The sequence below is a fragment of the Cucumis melo genome, chromosome 11, assembly GCF_025177605.1.
Source record: "Cucumis melo cultivar AY chromosome 11, USDA_Cmelo_AY_1.0, whole genome shotgun sequence".
In the NCBI taxonomy this organism is placed as follows: domain Eukaryota; kingdom Viridiplantae; phylum Streptophyta; class Magnoliopsida; order Cucurbitales; family Cucurbitaceae; genus Cucumis; species Cucumis melo.
The window spans coordinates 2,093,539-2,111,194 of NC_066867.1; the positions used below are offsets into that span (position 1 = coordinate 2,093,539).

At 33.7% G+C, this 17,656-nt stretch overlaps 2 protein-coding genes across 2 annotated transcripts; one reads left to right on the top strand and one right to left on the bottom strand.

Moving 5' to 3' along the window:
- Positions 1 to 18: 18 nt before the first annotated feature.
- Positions 19 to 5,576, bottom strand: LOC103497391 (zeaxanthin epoxidase, chloroplastic). The gene is given in 16 exon segments (NM_001328473.1): positions 19 to 312; positions 400 to 487; positions 592 to 680; positions 769 to 823; positions 916 to 1,002; positions 1,103 to 1,167; positions 1,291 to 1,336; positions 1,543 to 1,646; positions 1,736 to 1,850; positions 2,027 to 2,118; positions 2,346 to 2,557; positions 3,195 to 3,310; positions 3,400 to 3,500; positions 3,603 to 3,677; positions 3,796 to 3,958; positions 4,765 to 5,576. Coding segments are annotated over 16 exon segments (1,998 nt in total). The 5' UTR covers positions 5,283 to 5,576; the 3' UTR covers positions 19 to 240.
- A 3,275-nt stretch (positions 5,577 to 8,851) lies between these two features.
- Positions 8,852 to 17,047, top strand: LOC103497389 (uncharacterized). Its single transcript, XM_051079533.1, has 13 exons — positions 8,852 to 9,660; positions 10,584 to 10,916; positions 10,998 to 11,118; positions 11,840 to 12,267; positions 12,375 to 12,531; positions 13,184 to 13,266; positions 13,342 to 13,438; positions 13,754 to 13,826; positions 13,931 to 14,134; positions 15,028 to 15,152; positions 15,707 to 15,808; positions 15,901 to 15,998; positions 16,644 to 17,047. The coding sequence occupies exons 1-13, from the start codon at positions 9,119 to 9,121 to the stop codon at positions 16,813 to 16,815; spliced, it is 2,535 nt and encodes an 844-aa protein (XP_050935490.1). The 5' UTR covers positions 8,852 to 9,118; the 3' UTR covers positions 16,816 to 17,047.
- The last annotated feature ends 609 nt before the right edge of the window (positions 17,048 to 17,656 follow it).

Consider the following 17,656-nt stretch of genomic DNA (forward strand, 5'->3'; position numbering starts at 1 on the left):
TAATGGAACATCTATATTTTAATCTAAAACTTTTGGTGTATACTAAAACTTTGGTATTTTAAGAATCACTACAAGAGTGTGGAGTTCCATGCATCTTTACACTCAAAAACTGAGTGACAATACAAATCAATCTGTTGCATTCAAAATCAGCAGATTTAGAATTCTCCACTGCCTTCAATGATCTGTACATATCTCTAGAACTAAGAATAACTCGGTAATGGAAAGATCTTCTTTGTTGTTTCATGAGTTCATCTCTACTTTTTCTCTATCATTTTCAACTGAAGATCTTATTACCTTCACACGAAATATTGCCTGCATATATGCAAATAGATCAATCAGAACTTCTGATGAGATTGAGGCCTAAACATAAAACACCCAAGTTTTTCTGTTGACAGTTACCTTCTTATCAGAACCAAACTCAATTAAGTCAGACTGATGGAAGCGTACGGGAAAATTCGGGGGTACACGGTACCGTCGTCCTTCGTGACTACAACCACATTAGCAAAGATATATTATGAGCTTTGTATGGCCTTAATGGTTGATGTTGGAGCACATACTCAGTAAAACAGCTGCCTCGTGAAATATACTTACTCGGATAGCCAAGTGCCATGTTCACTTCTCAGATCAGTCAAGAAGAAGGCCCCATCTTTGTAATTAATACGGGCATGCTTTTCTGAAACCTGCGATTCGGGTGGACAATAGGATCAAATCAGTCAGATCATTTCAACTTTCAATTTCTTCTCAGACATGTAAAGTGCTATTGTTCACCTGAGGCAACGGTATAGCGACCGATAACCCTGAATCTACTTCTTGCTCCACACTTCTGCAATCAAATTTATTAATGAACCAAAGCCCTTTGCAAATGTAGAACCGTTTTTTTGGTTCTACCAAAAAGAAACAAGGATGAAAGCATACCCAATCAAACAGGGTTGGTTCTCGTCTCTGCGTAGGCAAATAGGCTGTGAAACGCTAGCTTTGCCTCCTTGTGGTAATAAAAACCAACTAAAAAAGCAAATGGGTTAGTAATGCAAAGATCAGATGCATAGTAGGGTAGAACTGGAGTACCTTAAAGAGTAACAAACTATTGGAACAGGGAACTTACTCTCCATTAATAGCTCGCTCTAGGGCATCATCGTCTTCAAACCATTTTCGCAACTGATCATTTGCCTTCAAAGATAGTTGATGGAAACATTATATCATGAAAATAAACATTCAATGACAAACGAAAAATGGAAAAATCCACCCTTGGTTTGAGCAGACTGAACATAAAATTAATTCTAGATAACGTACTTTGTCCGAGAGTCTACAAGCTGGTGGCCTCCCTTCTAATTTTGAACTGCAGAAAAAGATTGACTTCTTATGTTAATTTTTCTCAGATTCAAACTAGTACAAGAAATTTCCTCAATTCTATGTTCATAATTTTTTGTACGATAAATAAATTATTCAAGCGGCCAACATTTCTTGATGGGAAGCAATATAGCTTTTCACTGAATAGGCTGTTCTTTAAAGAAGACAAATAGATAGAATTCTAAGAATTTTTACCTGTTACCGCCAAGGACCCAATTGAGCATCAAGGGCATTGCCAGATCAATAAAAAACCTTCCACCAAATGTCCCTGGATGTGGTATTCTGAACTGTGTCAAAAACTAGAACAAATTGAAACTCATTAGATATAATGTGTAACCTTTGCCACGTACAAAATTAATGTTAATATGTTGATACAATGGTTTCTTACTGAAAGTGGGCCGAGTCCAACTCCCAAATAAGCTTTATAAGTGGAAGCCATTAATGCAGCCATTCTTGCCATTCCATGAATTACAGCAACCCGTATTCTTCTACTACTCTCATAACTGGGATCATCATTTAGAAAACAGTTAACCGAATTAAATAAAAAGAAAAACTATAGCATGGATTTCTGCAACAGATTTAGTCTTATAAATACTGGGCAACTATATTTCCTATCTTTCCATCCAAAGGATTTCCAGTTTTATTATCTTTTATCACAGCCATATGGAAAGCTTAGCACCTCTTCAATGATGAAACAATGTCAATAGGAGATCCTGAGGCTACGCTTTCGTTCCATGCTTTATCCAACTCAAGTGCAAGTTGATAACCATCCTGTTAGTCACCAGAGAGGAATGGTGAGCACAACTATACATTAACCTGGTTTTATCGCATTTGGAGTTCCTACTTCAACAGACGAGTGATAGAGCAAAAAATTTCAATATGCAGTGTTCAAGAAACGGAGGACAAGGATCATTTATGATTACTAGAACTTATCAGTAATAGGCTTAGTATGGATCAAAAGATGTAAATCAAGAAAACTATGGATGAAAAATGAGTACCTCAATAGCCATGCATCCCCCTTGGCCCATATTTGGCTGCATGGCATGTACAGAGTCCCCAAGCAAAGTTACACGACCCTTACCCCATGTGAAAATGGGTGTGCGATCATATATATCACGTCGAAGAACAGAATCTTCATCAGTGGCCTGTATCAAATCTATCACATTGTCACACCAACCATCAAAAATTTTGAACAGTCTCTCCTTTTTGCCTGCAAAGACGCCAATCAAATGTTATTTGAGAAAGCACGAGCCTGGGAAACTCTTAGCATTCTACTACATGGAGGAAGAATTATCCTCATCCTCTTGCATTGTTCCCATTATTAGATAGTTGGTAGAATGGATTGTTAGAAGGCAAAAAGAAGATGGGTGGAAGAGACTAAGAGTCATGTAATCCAATTGAGAATTTAGACATTCTAAGTGAATTTTATGGATTGTAGCTTCCTGATTCATTAGTGCATGGCCTGATTTTCCAGATCATATTTTATCGAGCCACTAAAATGTTGTCTTATTCCTGTTTGCTCTTATTCCTCATCATGATTGGTTTGTTGGTCCTTTGGTGAGTTGTTCTGGTTGATTGGGGTGTTTCTCAAAAAAGCATCATACCATATTATTTATTAATTAAAAAGGAGGCATGAAAGAGCTACAATCAGAATGATCCTCCTTAATTGACCACATTATCCATTGGAGGAATACATTTTAAGAAGATTCTAGAATACAGATATCTCTGTACATATATTATTTTCATGGACGGATTTAAGGGAGAACTTCTGATTTATTTACTTTATTTGTTTAGCTAAGCTAAAAACATGAATCTAAGCAATTCTAAAAGGTGGGTCATAGATGTACCGTTAGGGGCATCAGTGCCACCAGATGGTTCCTGATGGAATGCATACCACTGCATCTTTCCTGCACCGACGTCTGAGGAAACAAAGTATTGTTTGTGTCCCAAAAACACACGGTACCTTCAGAATATAAATCAAAAGACAGGTCTTAAATCGAATACCAAAAAGTTTGTTTACATGTATTGCAACAGACAGCTTCATAATCTTACCCAACAGTTTCAATGTCGGCTGGAATGAAGTCCGCGATACCTGTATAGCAAGTGTAGCCAGAATATACCGCTTCTGAGTGTCCAAACAAGTTCTTCCTAACCTGACGTTAGAAATCATATAGCATCAATATTTATTAATGAAAGAATTCAACAAGTAGAAGTTAAATTCAACCAGAAAATGAAGAAATAGTAACATATTGTACCTTTGACCATATACCATCTGCTCCGACCAGGAGATCACCCTCATGTTGCTGTCCATTTTCAAGAGTCACCTTTACCTAAAGGCCCATAATGCAGAAAGACAAGATTACTTCGTGAAAGTGACAATGGAATAGATGTCATTTAACCATAACCTTAAGAAACTATAGGAAAAGAAAGAGGTAATGACGGGATTACCTTCTCTCCATTATCCTCAAAGTCAACAACATTACTATCATTTATAATCACATCATCACCCACAGCACGAGCAAGAATTTGTTGCAATGACATTCGACTGATTACCCTAGTGACTGGAAGTCCACGTTCTGCTGCAGGAGTGAACGTGTCAAACTTGATGTACCTGGTAACGAGTTACATATCCTTCATGTAACAAACAAAACACAACAATAATCCCAGAACACAGAGTAAAGAAAGGGAGATCGTCTAATAAATTCCATTTGTTTGAAGACGATCCTGTTCAATCCATATGGCTTTTTGGTTTATATTCCAATTTTATCAGAATGAACAGTACTGTCTTACTCTTACTTCTGTCTCAAATATTAACGTTACCTCATGGATAGTGGCACGGCCTAACAAAAATTAATAAGAGAGACCAACCTAGAGGCCAGACTAAAGGTAATCCCTACCAAACACATGGATTACAAAACCACCTTCCGATCAAGAAATATCAGAAAACAGTATTATTCATAAAGTATTAAAAAAAAAATTAGAAGAGGAGGCAGAAAATGCAAAAAATTAGTCTTACAAACTTTCCTGATTCCTCTTTTGACTTCTTTCTATTTCTATTTTGTTGAGTTCAGTTGAAGATTTGAACCTCTTTAACCTAGTTAACCTTTTTGTTGATTATATTCCATAACCAACGATAGCCAGATTAGCTCCTTTCAATAGAAGTCAAAGATGCCATAAAATTTTAAAGACCCAAACAATTTTAGCCCTTCATTTCATCCACATACTATAAGTATACACTAAGCTATAACTTCAAGCATACAAAAATTCTTACACAGTGCAACATATCATTATCTTTCTCAGTTGTTGTTATGATCCTGCTTTTAAAAGTAAGTCCAATTTGGGATACTGAAAGGAATCAAAAGATTCAAGAATAATCAATCAAAAGAGATAGAAAATTCTCATAAAAAAGCAGCATACCAATTTCCAGAAACCCCATCAACAAGACCATTAATCCTATCACCAGTAATACAACCAACTCTCATAACTTCCTCAGCAACATCCAAATCAATGGCTTCCAAAGCCGCCAAAGCATTGCTTTGTATCTGAATAGGTCCCCTGTACTGCCCTTCTCCTCTAATGGCACTTATATCCCTCTCGAAAACCACCACATCAAAACCTTTCCTTTTCGCCGCCAAAGCAAAAACCAAACCCCCAATTCCACCACCAGCCACAAGTATCCGAACATTCTTCGTTGGTAAGCTCCGGCTAATTTCTCCAGCTGCCCCTTCCGCCGGCGGCGCTTCAGCAACGGCGGCTTTCACTTGGTTGACTTTCTTCCTCCGCCCACAAGCTGATTTCCCTCCAAAATTACACCCAATCCTTTGACAAGGCGAAATCTCAACTAGGTACTCCCGAAAAGCTGGAACTGGGAAACATGTTCTTGACAAACTAGAGGAGGAAAGATTGAAAGGGTTGTGAAATCTGGTCAAAGCCATGATGGTTTTGTATCAGAAGTCACTTCTGTTGAAGAACCTGCAGAGAAAAAGGAAGAGGATGATGAACAGTTAAGAAGAAATGGAGATGGTGGATGTTTGTGGGTGATGAAATGGGTCGGTTTATGAAGCTTGTAGCACTGAAATTCTAGGGGAGTGGTGGGAAATTCATGGCCATGTGGCAAAACATGGACGATTTCAATGAATTCTTGAACCCCCATTTTCCCAAAGGGGAAGAAAGATCTTGGTTAGTGGTCCGAATTTAGTACACCACTGTTATCTTGATTTTGCTTGTGTCCCACCGAAAGTGATCGTTACTTTGCAACCCACAGATTCACAAATCACCACACACCACTAATAAATGTTAGAAAAGGAATTTTGTTTCTATTTGGGATTTTTTATTTTGGAAGAACAGTGTTGTTGTGAAATTGAAGAGGTAAGTATCGTTGCCAATTTCGAGTAGGAAAACATCCATTCCATGTGTGTATGTTTAGATTCGGAAGTTCGTTGATAATTTTTTATGTCCTTTTCAGGTAGTTCGGAAAATTCTTACAACCAACGTAAATTTTGAAGAGGAAATAAAATCGGTCCTATTTTTTCTTTTATCATGTGCCGAGGTCACATTCAACTCTCTTCCTCACTCACATTCTACTCTCTTGGTCGCTCTTTCCTTCCTCAATCACGGATCACTCCCCTCTCTCACAGCCGAAGATGGTGGGGCATTTTTGCCGAAGTTGATCATATAGGAGAAGATTTAGGAAAGAGGTAAAAAGAAAAAAGAAAATGCAGTTTCGGTAAAGTTGGTCTCTTGAAGAAGACGACGAAGAAATAAATAGAAGAAAAATGAAAAAAAAAGAAGAGCTTCATCGAATTTATATGCATGAGAAGTTGTGACATAGGAGAAGAGAAAGGAAGAAATCAAGATCAAAGTCATAACTTCACTCGTTCATGACATCAATAGTATATCAATAAAATTGTTTTAAGAAAATGGATGATATTTCACTTTCTATCTAGCTCGAACTAACTCTTGGATTATTCCCACAAATGCACAATCAGTGCCCACCCTAGGAAAGGAATTTTGTTGCTATTTGGTTGAGGTAAGTGGTAGGTTTTGGATCTTGGAAGAGCATTGTTGTTGTGAAATAGAAGGGAAAGTATGGTTGCCACTTTTGAGTAGGGGAAAATGGAATGTTTTGATTTCATGTGTTTATGTGTAGGTTGGAAAGTTGGTTGCTATTTTTTTATGTCTTTTTATGTAATTGATCCAAACGATGATTACGGTTCTTTACTACAATCGTCTTCACAAGAATGTCATGAATTTAATTTTAACTCTAAAATAATATCGGGAAAGTTTTAGTTTTAATTTCATGTGTGCATAAGCATGTTAGATAGGAAAGTTGGTTTGTAGTTTTCTATACCTTTTTTTTTTAATGTAAATAACACGTTACACGTGAAAATTACACACAGAATTATTGTTTTAACTCGATTCTATAAAATTAGAACAATCATTTCAATATTTTTATATTTATATCTTTTTTATACTTACATCGTAACGAGTGAAAAATGAATAATAAATTTAGAAATATCATAATATATTATCTTAAAATTTATAATAGGTTTAATAGAAAAAATTAAATGAAGAAAAAAACATGAGTAAGATTCTTATTGTTACATTAAAAAAATCGCAATATTTCATAATTTAAACATAAGAAGCATAGACATATCTACATGTAAACCACAATAAAATATTTATACTACATAAAAAAGATTAAGTGTAATAAATTTTATCTTCGAGTGGTTTTGTTCAATAAACTATAAATAATTTGCTAGAAAAAAATCCCTATATAAAGTTATTTTTTTGTTCTATTCCTTTTATATTTTCCAATTCTTAGTTTAAGGCTTTGAGCTAAAACCTCTTCCTAAGATTTAAAATCGGGTAAGATAGGTGGAAAAATCCAACAATTAATTGTCTTAATAACCTTGTTTAATGTTTTTTTTTTTATTTTTGTTAGTTTTTTATGATGTTTAGATGATTAAAGATCGTTTAACCCGTAACGGAATGAGTTTGTAATGTATTATATTCTAAAATGATTGACTCATTTCATTTATACAATTTTTAATTCAACTATATTTTAATTTTTACCATTTTACGCTTCACGACTCCATTTTTGTTCTATCTTCAATTATTCACGCATCTCAGTTTACCAGTGGAGTTAGTGTAGACTAAGGGGAGGCTCAAGCATCCCTCAAATTTGTTCTCGTTATATATACGTATACACACACATGTATAATCGAATATGTATTAATATTATTAGTTGGTCTAGTCGTAAATTGATGTTCTAGTCCTAACTTTTATATTTGAACTATAAAACTCACATCCACAAAATTTGTGCATCCACCGGTACGATTCGTAATATATTTTAATGTCAAAATACTTAGCTACTAGACCTACAATTTTCATGAAAGTAATATAGAAAAAAAATGTTTTATATTCTAAAAATAAATCGAAGTTTATTGCATATGTTTATCTTTACCTAAAAAAAGGAAATGAAAAAAAGTTAAATGTAGATATTTATCTAAGTTTTAATTAACCATAAAAATGTATGTCAAGTTGCTTAGTAACATAAAAACATCTTAGAAATAGTTTCACTATTATGTGTTAAAGCTAGAATCAAAGGGAAGATGGTAAGAAAAAAAAAAGGTAAGTTCTGGGTACAACATGGATTGCATACTACTTAACATTCGTCTAAACGTGATAGAGTTGAATGTATGCAATGTAACATATTCATATATCAACAATTTATCGCTGATCTAAAAAATATACATTATAACCATCAACAACATTTTTAAGTATAGATTCAAAAAAAAAAAAAAAAAAAACATTTGCCATTATTATTATCTTACTCATTTCACTTGAAAAGATAATTTAGAATTTATTAAAATTACGCTACCTAAAATACACAATTAAAATAATAAAAACTAAAATGGTAATAAAAGACGATAAAAAAAAAACTCATTCTCGAGAAAAAATCTACCGCATTTTCAGTATATCAAAATGAACCAAAATATAGCAAAAGTTTAAATTTAAATGCTAATATACTTTTATTCGTGTATAGGATAGAAACTAATGAAAATATATCAATATTTATCATTAATAAAATTTAGAATATTGTTATATCTTATAAATATTTTTAGCTGTTTTATTATTTACAATAATTTTCTTACCTTCTTGTATAAATTGTAATTTGAAAAGAATCACACATTTTTATTAGAGAAATTGTCAAAAATTACAAATTTTGATAAAATATTTATAAAATATAGCAAATTTTCATATTCTATCGATAATAGACATTAATATACTTCTATTAGTTATATTGATAGACAACAAAAATATTTATCATTGATATAATTTAAAATTTTGTTATATATCGTAAATATTTTAGTTTATTTTACTACAATTATCCATTTTTATTATCATTGATTTTTTTTTTCATTACATATTTCTCATATATCAAGATTCCAACAACAATAATATGTGAAATCAACACATATTTTTTTCCATAAACATTTCAAACCAAATCCACTTTTATTATTATTAGCAAATCAGCCGGACAGATCCATTCATCATTGAAGTAAACAATATATATATTGTCATTCATTCTTACATACCATATTTATCACATTATTTACCATATATATAATTTCATTAACATATATATATATATAGATATTCGTCCAATGACTTCTTAAATTTACTCTAAAGAACAATATCTTCTCTCTTACTAACCGTTTTACCCAACGCCAACTCTATTTTCATCTTCTTCTTCTTCTTCTTCACAATGAAGAAATCATCAGGCCGTCAAAAAATCGAAATCAAGAAGCTAAATGTGAAGAGTAGGCGGCAAGTAACCTTCTCCAAACGCCGTGCCGGACTCTTCAACAAGGCAGCGGAACTCTCCATTCTTTCCGGCGCTGAGATTGCTATCCTCGTCTTCTCTTCCACCGGCAAAATCTATACATTCGGACATCCTAACGTTGATATGCTCATAGATCGTTTCCTGACGTCGAATTTTGTTCCGACGAAGCCGGCGGAAGCCTACCTCCCTTTGGAGGAGTTGAATCGTGATTTGAAGGATGCGACTGCGGAGTTTGAAATAGAGAAGATGCGGGCTGAGAGAATGAGGAATACCGGGGGGTTTTGGTGGGATGAGACGGAGATGGAATGTATGGGAATTGAGGAGTTGAAGCGATTCCGGTCGTCGTTGATGGAACTCAGGGGAAAAGTTGCGGAGAAAGTGGAGGAATTGGCGGCGGTGAATCAAGAGGTTCTAATCACTTCCCCGTCGTTTCATCATCACGCGACGACGATTGAGGATTTGGGGTTAGGGTTTCTCTAATTTTAGTGTTTAATTAAAAAGATAGAAAGATTTCAGATTAAGAGTGATTGATTTTAGATTAATTACTTCATTCTAAGTATGATTTTAAGAAATTAGTCGAACAAGAGTTTAGTTTTGTATACATAATCGATTATACCGAATATAGAAATTTATAAACTTTTATTACTCTTGTCACTTATACAAACATATATCGTTTATTATTTTTAGAATCTGAAATTTTGTTATATTTTGTAAGTTTGTCACTTTTGTCGATTCCTCTCAACTCAATTCGTTTATATTGGGTATGATTAAGATGGATTTAATTTCTATACATCGAGATTGTTTATAAGTTCATTTAAAATGTTCAAACCAACTTGTTTGTTCCGGTTAGACAACGAATTTAATATTAATTTTGAAATGTATGTTTTCTTATTTCCGATATAGAAGATTAAAAAGAACTTATGGTTTCCAATCTTTTATGAAATAAACAATTTAGTTCATAAACTACCATTTATAACGATTCAATCTCTATATTTTTAATTTTGTAACAATTTAGTCATTGAACTTTTATCGTATAACGATTTGATCTTTATATTTTGAAATTTGTAGCAAAAAATTAATCAAAATCATATGTTAAATACTCTTATGATATAGATTTAGTATGATATAAGAATATAGAATGTCTAATAGTTTATTGATTCATTTATGGAAAAAATCTAACTAAATATTTAACACAAATTTATACCTATGAACTAAATTATTACAAATGTTAAAGTATGTTTGTTTACTTTTTAAATGTAACGTAAGGATCAAGTGTGTATATATAAATGATTCGATCGTTCTCAATGAAAGTTTGACTTTCCCTCTCAAAATGAATCACAATTCACCAAACTCCAACTGAAATTGTTTGATGTTAAATCCATCGCAGCTCTCAATCCATTCAACTTCCTCTTCCATCTTCGATCTTCTTCATTTCGTTGACCTCCGCCATTTTCATTCCCCTTCAGTTCTTCCCAATGGCAAAATCACCTTTCCTACTACTCCCTGCAATTCTCCTCCATTTCTTTCTCTCCGCCGATCCCATCTCCCCCAATCCTCTCATTACTCCTTCGCATCGCGCCATGGTGTTGCCTCTTTACCTCTCTTCCTCTAATTCCTCCAAATTCATTTCCAATCCTCACCGCCATCTCCGCCAATTCCCCACTTCGGATAATCGCTCCAACGCTCGTATGCGCCTCTATGACGACCTCCTTCTAAATGGGTATGTTCCATTTCCTTCAAATTTTGGATTGTTATGATTTTTTTTTTTTTTTTTTTGATGAAATGTGGGTTTTTTGTTAAGGTATTATACCACTCGGCTTTGGATCGGAACTCCACCGCAGCAATTCGCGCTTATTGTTGATACGGGGAGTACGGTTACTTATGTTCCTTGTTCAACTTGCGAACAGTGTGGGAGACATCAGGTTAAAATGTTTAGAGATTAATGTTTTTCAGATAATTTATAAGATCTTCATATTCGTAGTCATATTCAATCCTCTGTTCTGTTTCCTTTAATTGACTTTTATAAATTTTGATTTGGAAATTGGTAAATGATCGATCTGTAAATGACTAAATTTGTTAGATGATATAATAATGAATTTACCCTCACACATCAATTTATGTTTTCACATCAATTGATGTTGTAAGACACTGGTTCAAGAGGTCTTGTGTTCAAACCTGCACAATTTCTTTTCTCATCAATTAAATATTAATTTCCACTTATTGGGCCTTTTGCATATTCCAAACTCACAAGTGAGATAGAGTGTTAGATTACAAATTGTTAAATTTAACTTCACCTATTAGCTTAAGCTTTTGGATCAATATATAATTCAAGACGAGTCTCCTGGATGGGCAAATTGTTTTCTAGGAACAAGAGATCTTGGAGAATGGTATCTGATCGTGGAGACCAGAAAATTGTCTCTCCTATTAAGGGAAATGTATTACTAAAAGGCGTTGGGTATTTAATGAATGTGATAGAATTGTAGTGTGGGTATTCTATATGGGTCTTGAAGTTGCCCATATTTAGTTTTATGGATAAAATTTCTCTAGTCATTTATTGAATTTTTATTTAAACATTACTAGTTTTTTTTCCATTGGTACCTTGCAATGTGCTGTAGTTGCTACTTAAACTTTTATTTCTATCAGGACCCGAAGTTTGATCCAGAATCGTCAAGCACTTACAAACCTATTAAATGCAATATTGATTGCACTTGTGACAGTGATGGAGTGCAGTGCGTCTATGAGAGGCAATATGCTGAAATGAGTACTAGTAGTGGTGTCCTTGGTGAGGATGTTATATCCTTTGGCAATCAGAGTGAACTCATACCACAGCGTGCTGTGTTTGGTTGTGAGAATATGGAAACTGGTGATCTTTTTAGTCAACGTGCTGATGGAATTATGGGTTTGGGTACTGGTGATCTTAGTCTTGTCGACCAACTAGTTGAAAAAGGTGCGATCAATGATTCTTTCTCATTGTGCTATGGTGGTATGGATATTGGTGGAGGTGCTATGGTTCTTGGTGGAATCTCTCCTCCATCGGATATGATTTTTACCTACTCAGACCCTGTCAGAAGGTGTGCACTAAAGTCGCTTTAACCTTAAAAAACGTGCTTAATGCTCTTTCATAACAATTACAATTGATACATCTCACACATTTACTTTAGTTTCGGGATGGCAACAGTCCATATTACAATGTTGATTTGAAGGAGATACATGTTGCGGGTAAGAAGTTGCCTCTGAGCTCAAGCATCTTTGATGGAAGATATGGTACTGTCCTGGATAGTGGTACGACTTATGCTTACCTACCAGCAGAAGCCTTCGGAGCTTTCAAGGATGCTGTAAGCTTCTATGTCTCTGAACTTAACATTCTGGAGTATCTTTGCTTACGTCTGAATTTGAAAATTGTTGCATGTTTTCTCAAGGACTTAGTAAGATGGTCTAAGACTTACTTTTTCAGGATTTTCTGTTGCAATATGGTAATTGTCTGTATTGTTTTTTTTCTTTGTTTAAACATGCTCTAGTTTCTCTACGTTTAATGTTTTGATATGGCTCCATTTACATTGTTTCCTCCATAACCTTGATGATTGGGACCATTTGATATATTTGCGGATGATTTCAACTCACTGTGATACAGTGGAACGCCAAGTTCTTGTCTGATCTGAAGACCAACTATACAATGAAATGGAGAAAGAAACAGAATGAAATGAAGAAAGTTTTGGTTTCTTATTACGAAAAGGAATGATCGATCTCCTGTAGTAGTTATATCCTGACCAGGCTTATAACTCGTGTCTCTTTTTTCTTGTTCCCTCTATTGCATTGCCTTGTATGTCTTCTTTGCCATATGATCAACTGTTATAGATTTCTTCTTTTGCAAGAGTCTTGGTCTCAAATGTGATCATTATTTGTTAACTATTTGGATCCCGTTTTTGACATTTTTGTTTTAGAATGGATAATTGATTAATTAATTATTATTTTCAAAAAATCCTTCAGATTATGGATGAGCTTCATTCTTTGAAGAAGATTGATGGTCCTGACCCAAATTTTAAGGATATATGTTTTTCTGGTGCTGGAAGGTGTGGTTAGCTAAAACATTGTCAGTTCTAAAGTGATTTACAACAATGAGTAATTAATTCGTTACTTCATGTTAGTGATGCTGCTGAATTATCAAACATATTTCCGACAGTTGACATGGTATTTGAAAATGGGCAAAAGTTGTCTCTAGCACCAGAAAATTACTTTTTCCGGGTAAGGACTTACTCTTGATTACTTTGAGTTTTGGATTTTGATATTACTTTGTGAATCCGTGTCTGTTTACATGGAATTATATGTGGGGTAGGAGTAATAATACTATATGCCTCCTTAACAAAAATGAGAGTCTCGGGTTGATTTTTAGTTAATTATCTATTTGTTTAATTTTAAGCCTCCTTTTATTATTATTATTATTATTATTATTTTTTCACTAGATATAATGGTTGTAAAAGTTTGTGGAATTACTAAGCATAGTAACTAGAAATTTAATGGCTTCTTCTTTACTGTGAATTTTCTGAATCATTAATTCAGCACTCGAAGGTGCACGGTGCATATTGTCTGGGAATTTTTGAGAATGGAAATGATCAAACCACTCTTCTAGGAGGTACGGTTTTTCATAGTTCATATGATTTTCCCGCAAGCCTTTTTTTTTTTTTTTTTTTATTTAAAAACATATCACATTTTAGTATGACTGTTTTTTTGTTATAGGAATTGTTGTCCGCAACACTTTAGTGATGTATGACAGAGCACATTCAAAAATTGGATTTTGGAAAACCAACTGTTCTGAGTTATGGGAAAGGCTTCGCACTTCGGATGATAATGCCCATGCTCCTTCAATTTCAACTAAATCACATGGTTCAGATATGGCACCTGCATCAGCTCCAATTGAGTCACCACATTATACGATCCCAGGTATGGTTAATGTCGAGGTTTATGTTTGCTTTTATAGTTTTATACTCGTACAGAAGCTTGACGGCATATCAGTTGGTTCTTTTATAATTTTCTTTTCATTATATGTAGATATATTTCGTTTGAACTTAATTTATTTGGAAAGTTTTAAAAGGTAGTTATGGCGTTATCTCATCCTTCATGTCATGATGACAATTGAGGATCTACGGGAATTTGTGGCACGAGTATTGGTTTTTTAACATTTTAGTCTACTTTAACACAGAGGCTCATGTGTAAGAGCTGGGTGAAGAAAATTACATAACCAGCATTATGGAAATTGTTTATCGGAATGACTATAAACAGTATCTCATTTTGAAAGAAACATTTCATAAGATGATTATTTCAAAAAAATTATTATCTGTGGCAATCTCTACCTTAAAGGTCTATCTGTTTGTTTGTTTCTTCTTTTTTTTGAATAAGAAACAATTTAATTGATGAATGAAATAATCCAAAGGATTTACAAAATAGCCCAATCAAACGGCAAGGTAGCTGGGGTTATGGTTCTTAAGGGGTGGTAAATGTTTACACAAAAAAACTCATTACAAATAGATGAATCAAAGATGTCTTCACATGATCTTGAACTGTTGAAGATTTGAAAATTTCTTTCCTCCCAAATCTTTTGATAAAATTGGACATATGATGCTGGACCAAATCACTGCCTTGTCATCTTTGAAGGGATGATCCATAAGAATCAATCTAATCCAGTCCAAAGATGCAAAATGGGTAATTGAATTGCAATTGAAGACGCTGAAGATGTCAGCTCAAATGGCCTATGCAAAAGAGCAATGGAAAAAAATGTGATTCAAGGATTTATTAAAGGCCTGTTTGTTAAGTGTTTCCTTTTGTATTACGTGCAGGAGAGCTCCAGATTGGGCGTATCACATTTGAGATCTTGTTGAACAAAAGCTACACAGATCTGGAGCCTCATATTACAGAACTTTCTGATCATATTGCTCAAGAGTTAAATGTTAGTCATTCGCAGGTTAGTCACATGACCCATCAGGGATTGAAAATTCTTTTGCAGTATTTAATGATAATTATTGTAATAACAATTAACAAATAAGTTATTATTATAAATTTAGTCCATTGTTGTGCCTATTTGTTCCCTAGGCTTTAAAAGTCGTTAAACTTTGAATTATGGTTCTAACTAGTTTGTATAATCAGTGGACTCTTAACTAACTGTTGACGTCATTACTATTGGATAAACGTTGAAGGACTTAGACTACTATCATACCATGTCATGCCAAATGAACCAACATTGGTTCAATTGATATATCACATCATAGTTCAGTTGAGTTTACAACATCAGTGGGAGGTGACTGTTGAAATTTACCTTGTTATATATTTATTTTCTCATTTCTTATCAATATATATGTATATATATGTATGTAAATGTATTAACGTTTAAGGAAGAATAAAAAGATACACCGAGCAAAAGCCATAATCTAAATTTATGATTTACCCTGAGAGATTTCTCTCTCATTCTTTTCTTAATCTTCGAGTTCTGCAGCATATCATTTCTAACCTTTGTTTCAGGTACTTTTATTGAATTTTACCATGAGAGGAAATGATTCACTTATTAAGTTGGCCATAATCCCTTATGGATCTTCAGAAATTTTCTCACATGCGACTGTCAATGTAAGTGAACGTGCCTGCAACTGTAAACTACATATAGACCGTAAATTCACAAGCATGAAGTGTCACTTTAAAATATTGTTTCTCTCTGGCAGACGATAATTTCCAAGATCGTCGAGCATCACATGCAGCTACCTCCTACATTTGGAAGTTACCAGGTCGTTCGATGGAATGTTGAACCTCCAATGGAAAGGTAAGTACTGTAATTATATATAGATGTTAAATTACCAATTTAGTTAATAAACCTTGGTTGTTATTAGTTGTTTATTTAGTTTTAAACTTCAAAAGTTTTCAATCATGTTCTTAAAATTTTCACTTTTATTATAAGAAGTCATAACTTAGTGATGCCAAAGTGAACATAATTCAATTGGCATAGAGTTGTGGTAACGACCTAGAGGTCTGTTATATATAGACATGAAATAATAAAACTAACAACGATCGGATACATCACACTAGGGATTAAGCCAACTAGACAAAATAATGACGAGCGGGCTAGATTTGCTCTTATTGTTTGGCTCTTGCCTTAGAGATTTCTCAATTTAGCTTTCACTGTTTCAAAAACTCGTTGAGATTCTTGAAACTCAACCAAGCGAGCAAGCATAATAAAATCTAAACTGATTTTCTTTTACACTTGGTTCTATTTTATCAACTGGTCCACTTGCATTTGAACAATGATATCAATGGTTGGCCCTTCTTAACCTTAACCATAGGATTAAATAGAACAACCAAAGGGACTAAAATTGTAATGCAGCCATACATATGTTACTTTTCATACTACATTCTCAGTTATTAATGTTGCATAACGTTAATATAATCCAATCTCTTTTATATGGTTTAGATCAATGTGGAAACGACTCTATGTTCTGGTGGGTTTAGCTATTATTGTCATCTTTATTCTTGGGCTGTCAGCATTGGGAGCATGGTTTATTTTGAGAAGTAGACAACAAGCCATCAATTCATACAAGCCTGTCAATGCAGCAGTTCCAGAGCAAGAACTCCAGCCACTGTAAAAAAAGAAAAATCCTTACCAACGCATTTTTGCTTTGTTCATTAATCATTAATCATTGGGGGAGAACTTGGAAGAATTATTGTTTTTCAGGTTTTGTTTTCCTTTTATGTTCAGATGTTCTAACCTTACGCAAATTGTAAGTTCCCTTTTTTTTTTTCACTTGGGTGAGTGGAATACTTTGATTCTATGGTGGTACTACTTTTAACGAGAATATTCTTTTTGTTTCTTTCAAAGTTTGTTTTTATCGAAGTTGGTTAAATTATTATAAATTTTTTTTCACAATTTATAAAGAGAGACTTGTAGAGATGACTAATAAGGAAAAATCAACAAGAAACTAACCTTAGTAGACTAATTTTATGATCTATTAAAAGTATATAAACTAAAATTTAGTCTAAGATTGATGGTTTAAGTCCTACGAACTTTTGACTTCGAATTAGTTGGTATATGTGCAGTTTTGGTGTTCTGTAGCAATCACATAAAGGTCAATGTTATCATTTCAAGAGTTAGTTGTTTTTCAACTTTAATTAAAAAGGCAAAGACAGAGAAAAGTTTGTTGTATACTTCTTTCAAAGTTAAAAGGAAACCTAACCACAAAGAAAATTGAATTGTAAAATTGTAGTAGGTTTAACACATCCTAACCAAGATTCCCAACATCTCAGCATGTAAGCTAAAATAATATGTCTTTCGACAAGTATTGATAGAAAATATTTGGAGCATTGAATATCTTAAAGGAGGTTAGGAAGATGACAAGAAAGTTCTAACAATGTAGAATTGTCAAATTCTCCAAAGTACGATTGAATTAAAAGCATATGTAGGATTGACAAGGCATTACAAAAAGTTTG

Coding starts and splice junctions, on each gene's coding strand:
- LOC103497389 (XM_051079533.1), top strand. CDS start 9,119: ATGAAGAAATCATCAGGCCGTCAAAAAATCGAAATCAAGAAGCTAAAT. Junction 11,119..11,839: donor AACAGTGTGGGAGACATCAG/GTTAAAATGTTT, acceptor TATTTCTATCAG/GACCCGAAGTTTGATCCAGA. Junction 14,135..15,027: donor ACCACATTATACGATCCCAG/GTATGGTTAATG, acceptor TATTACGTGCAG/GAGAGCTCCAGATTGGGCGT.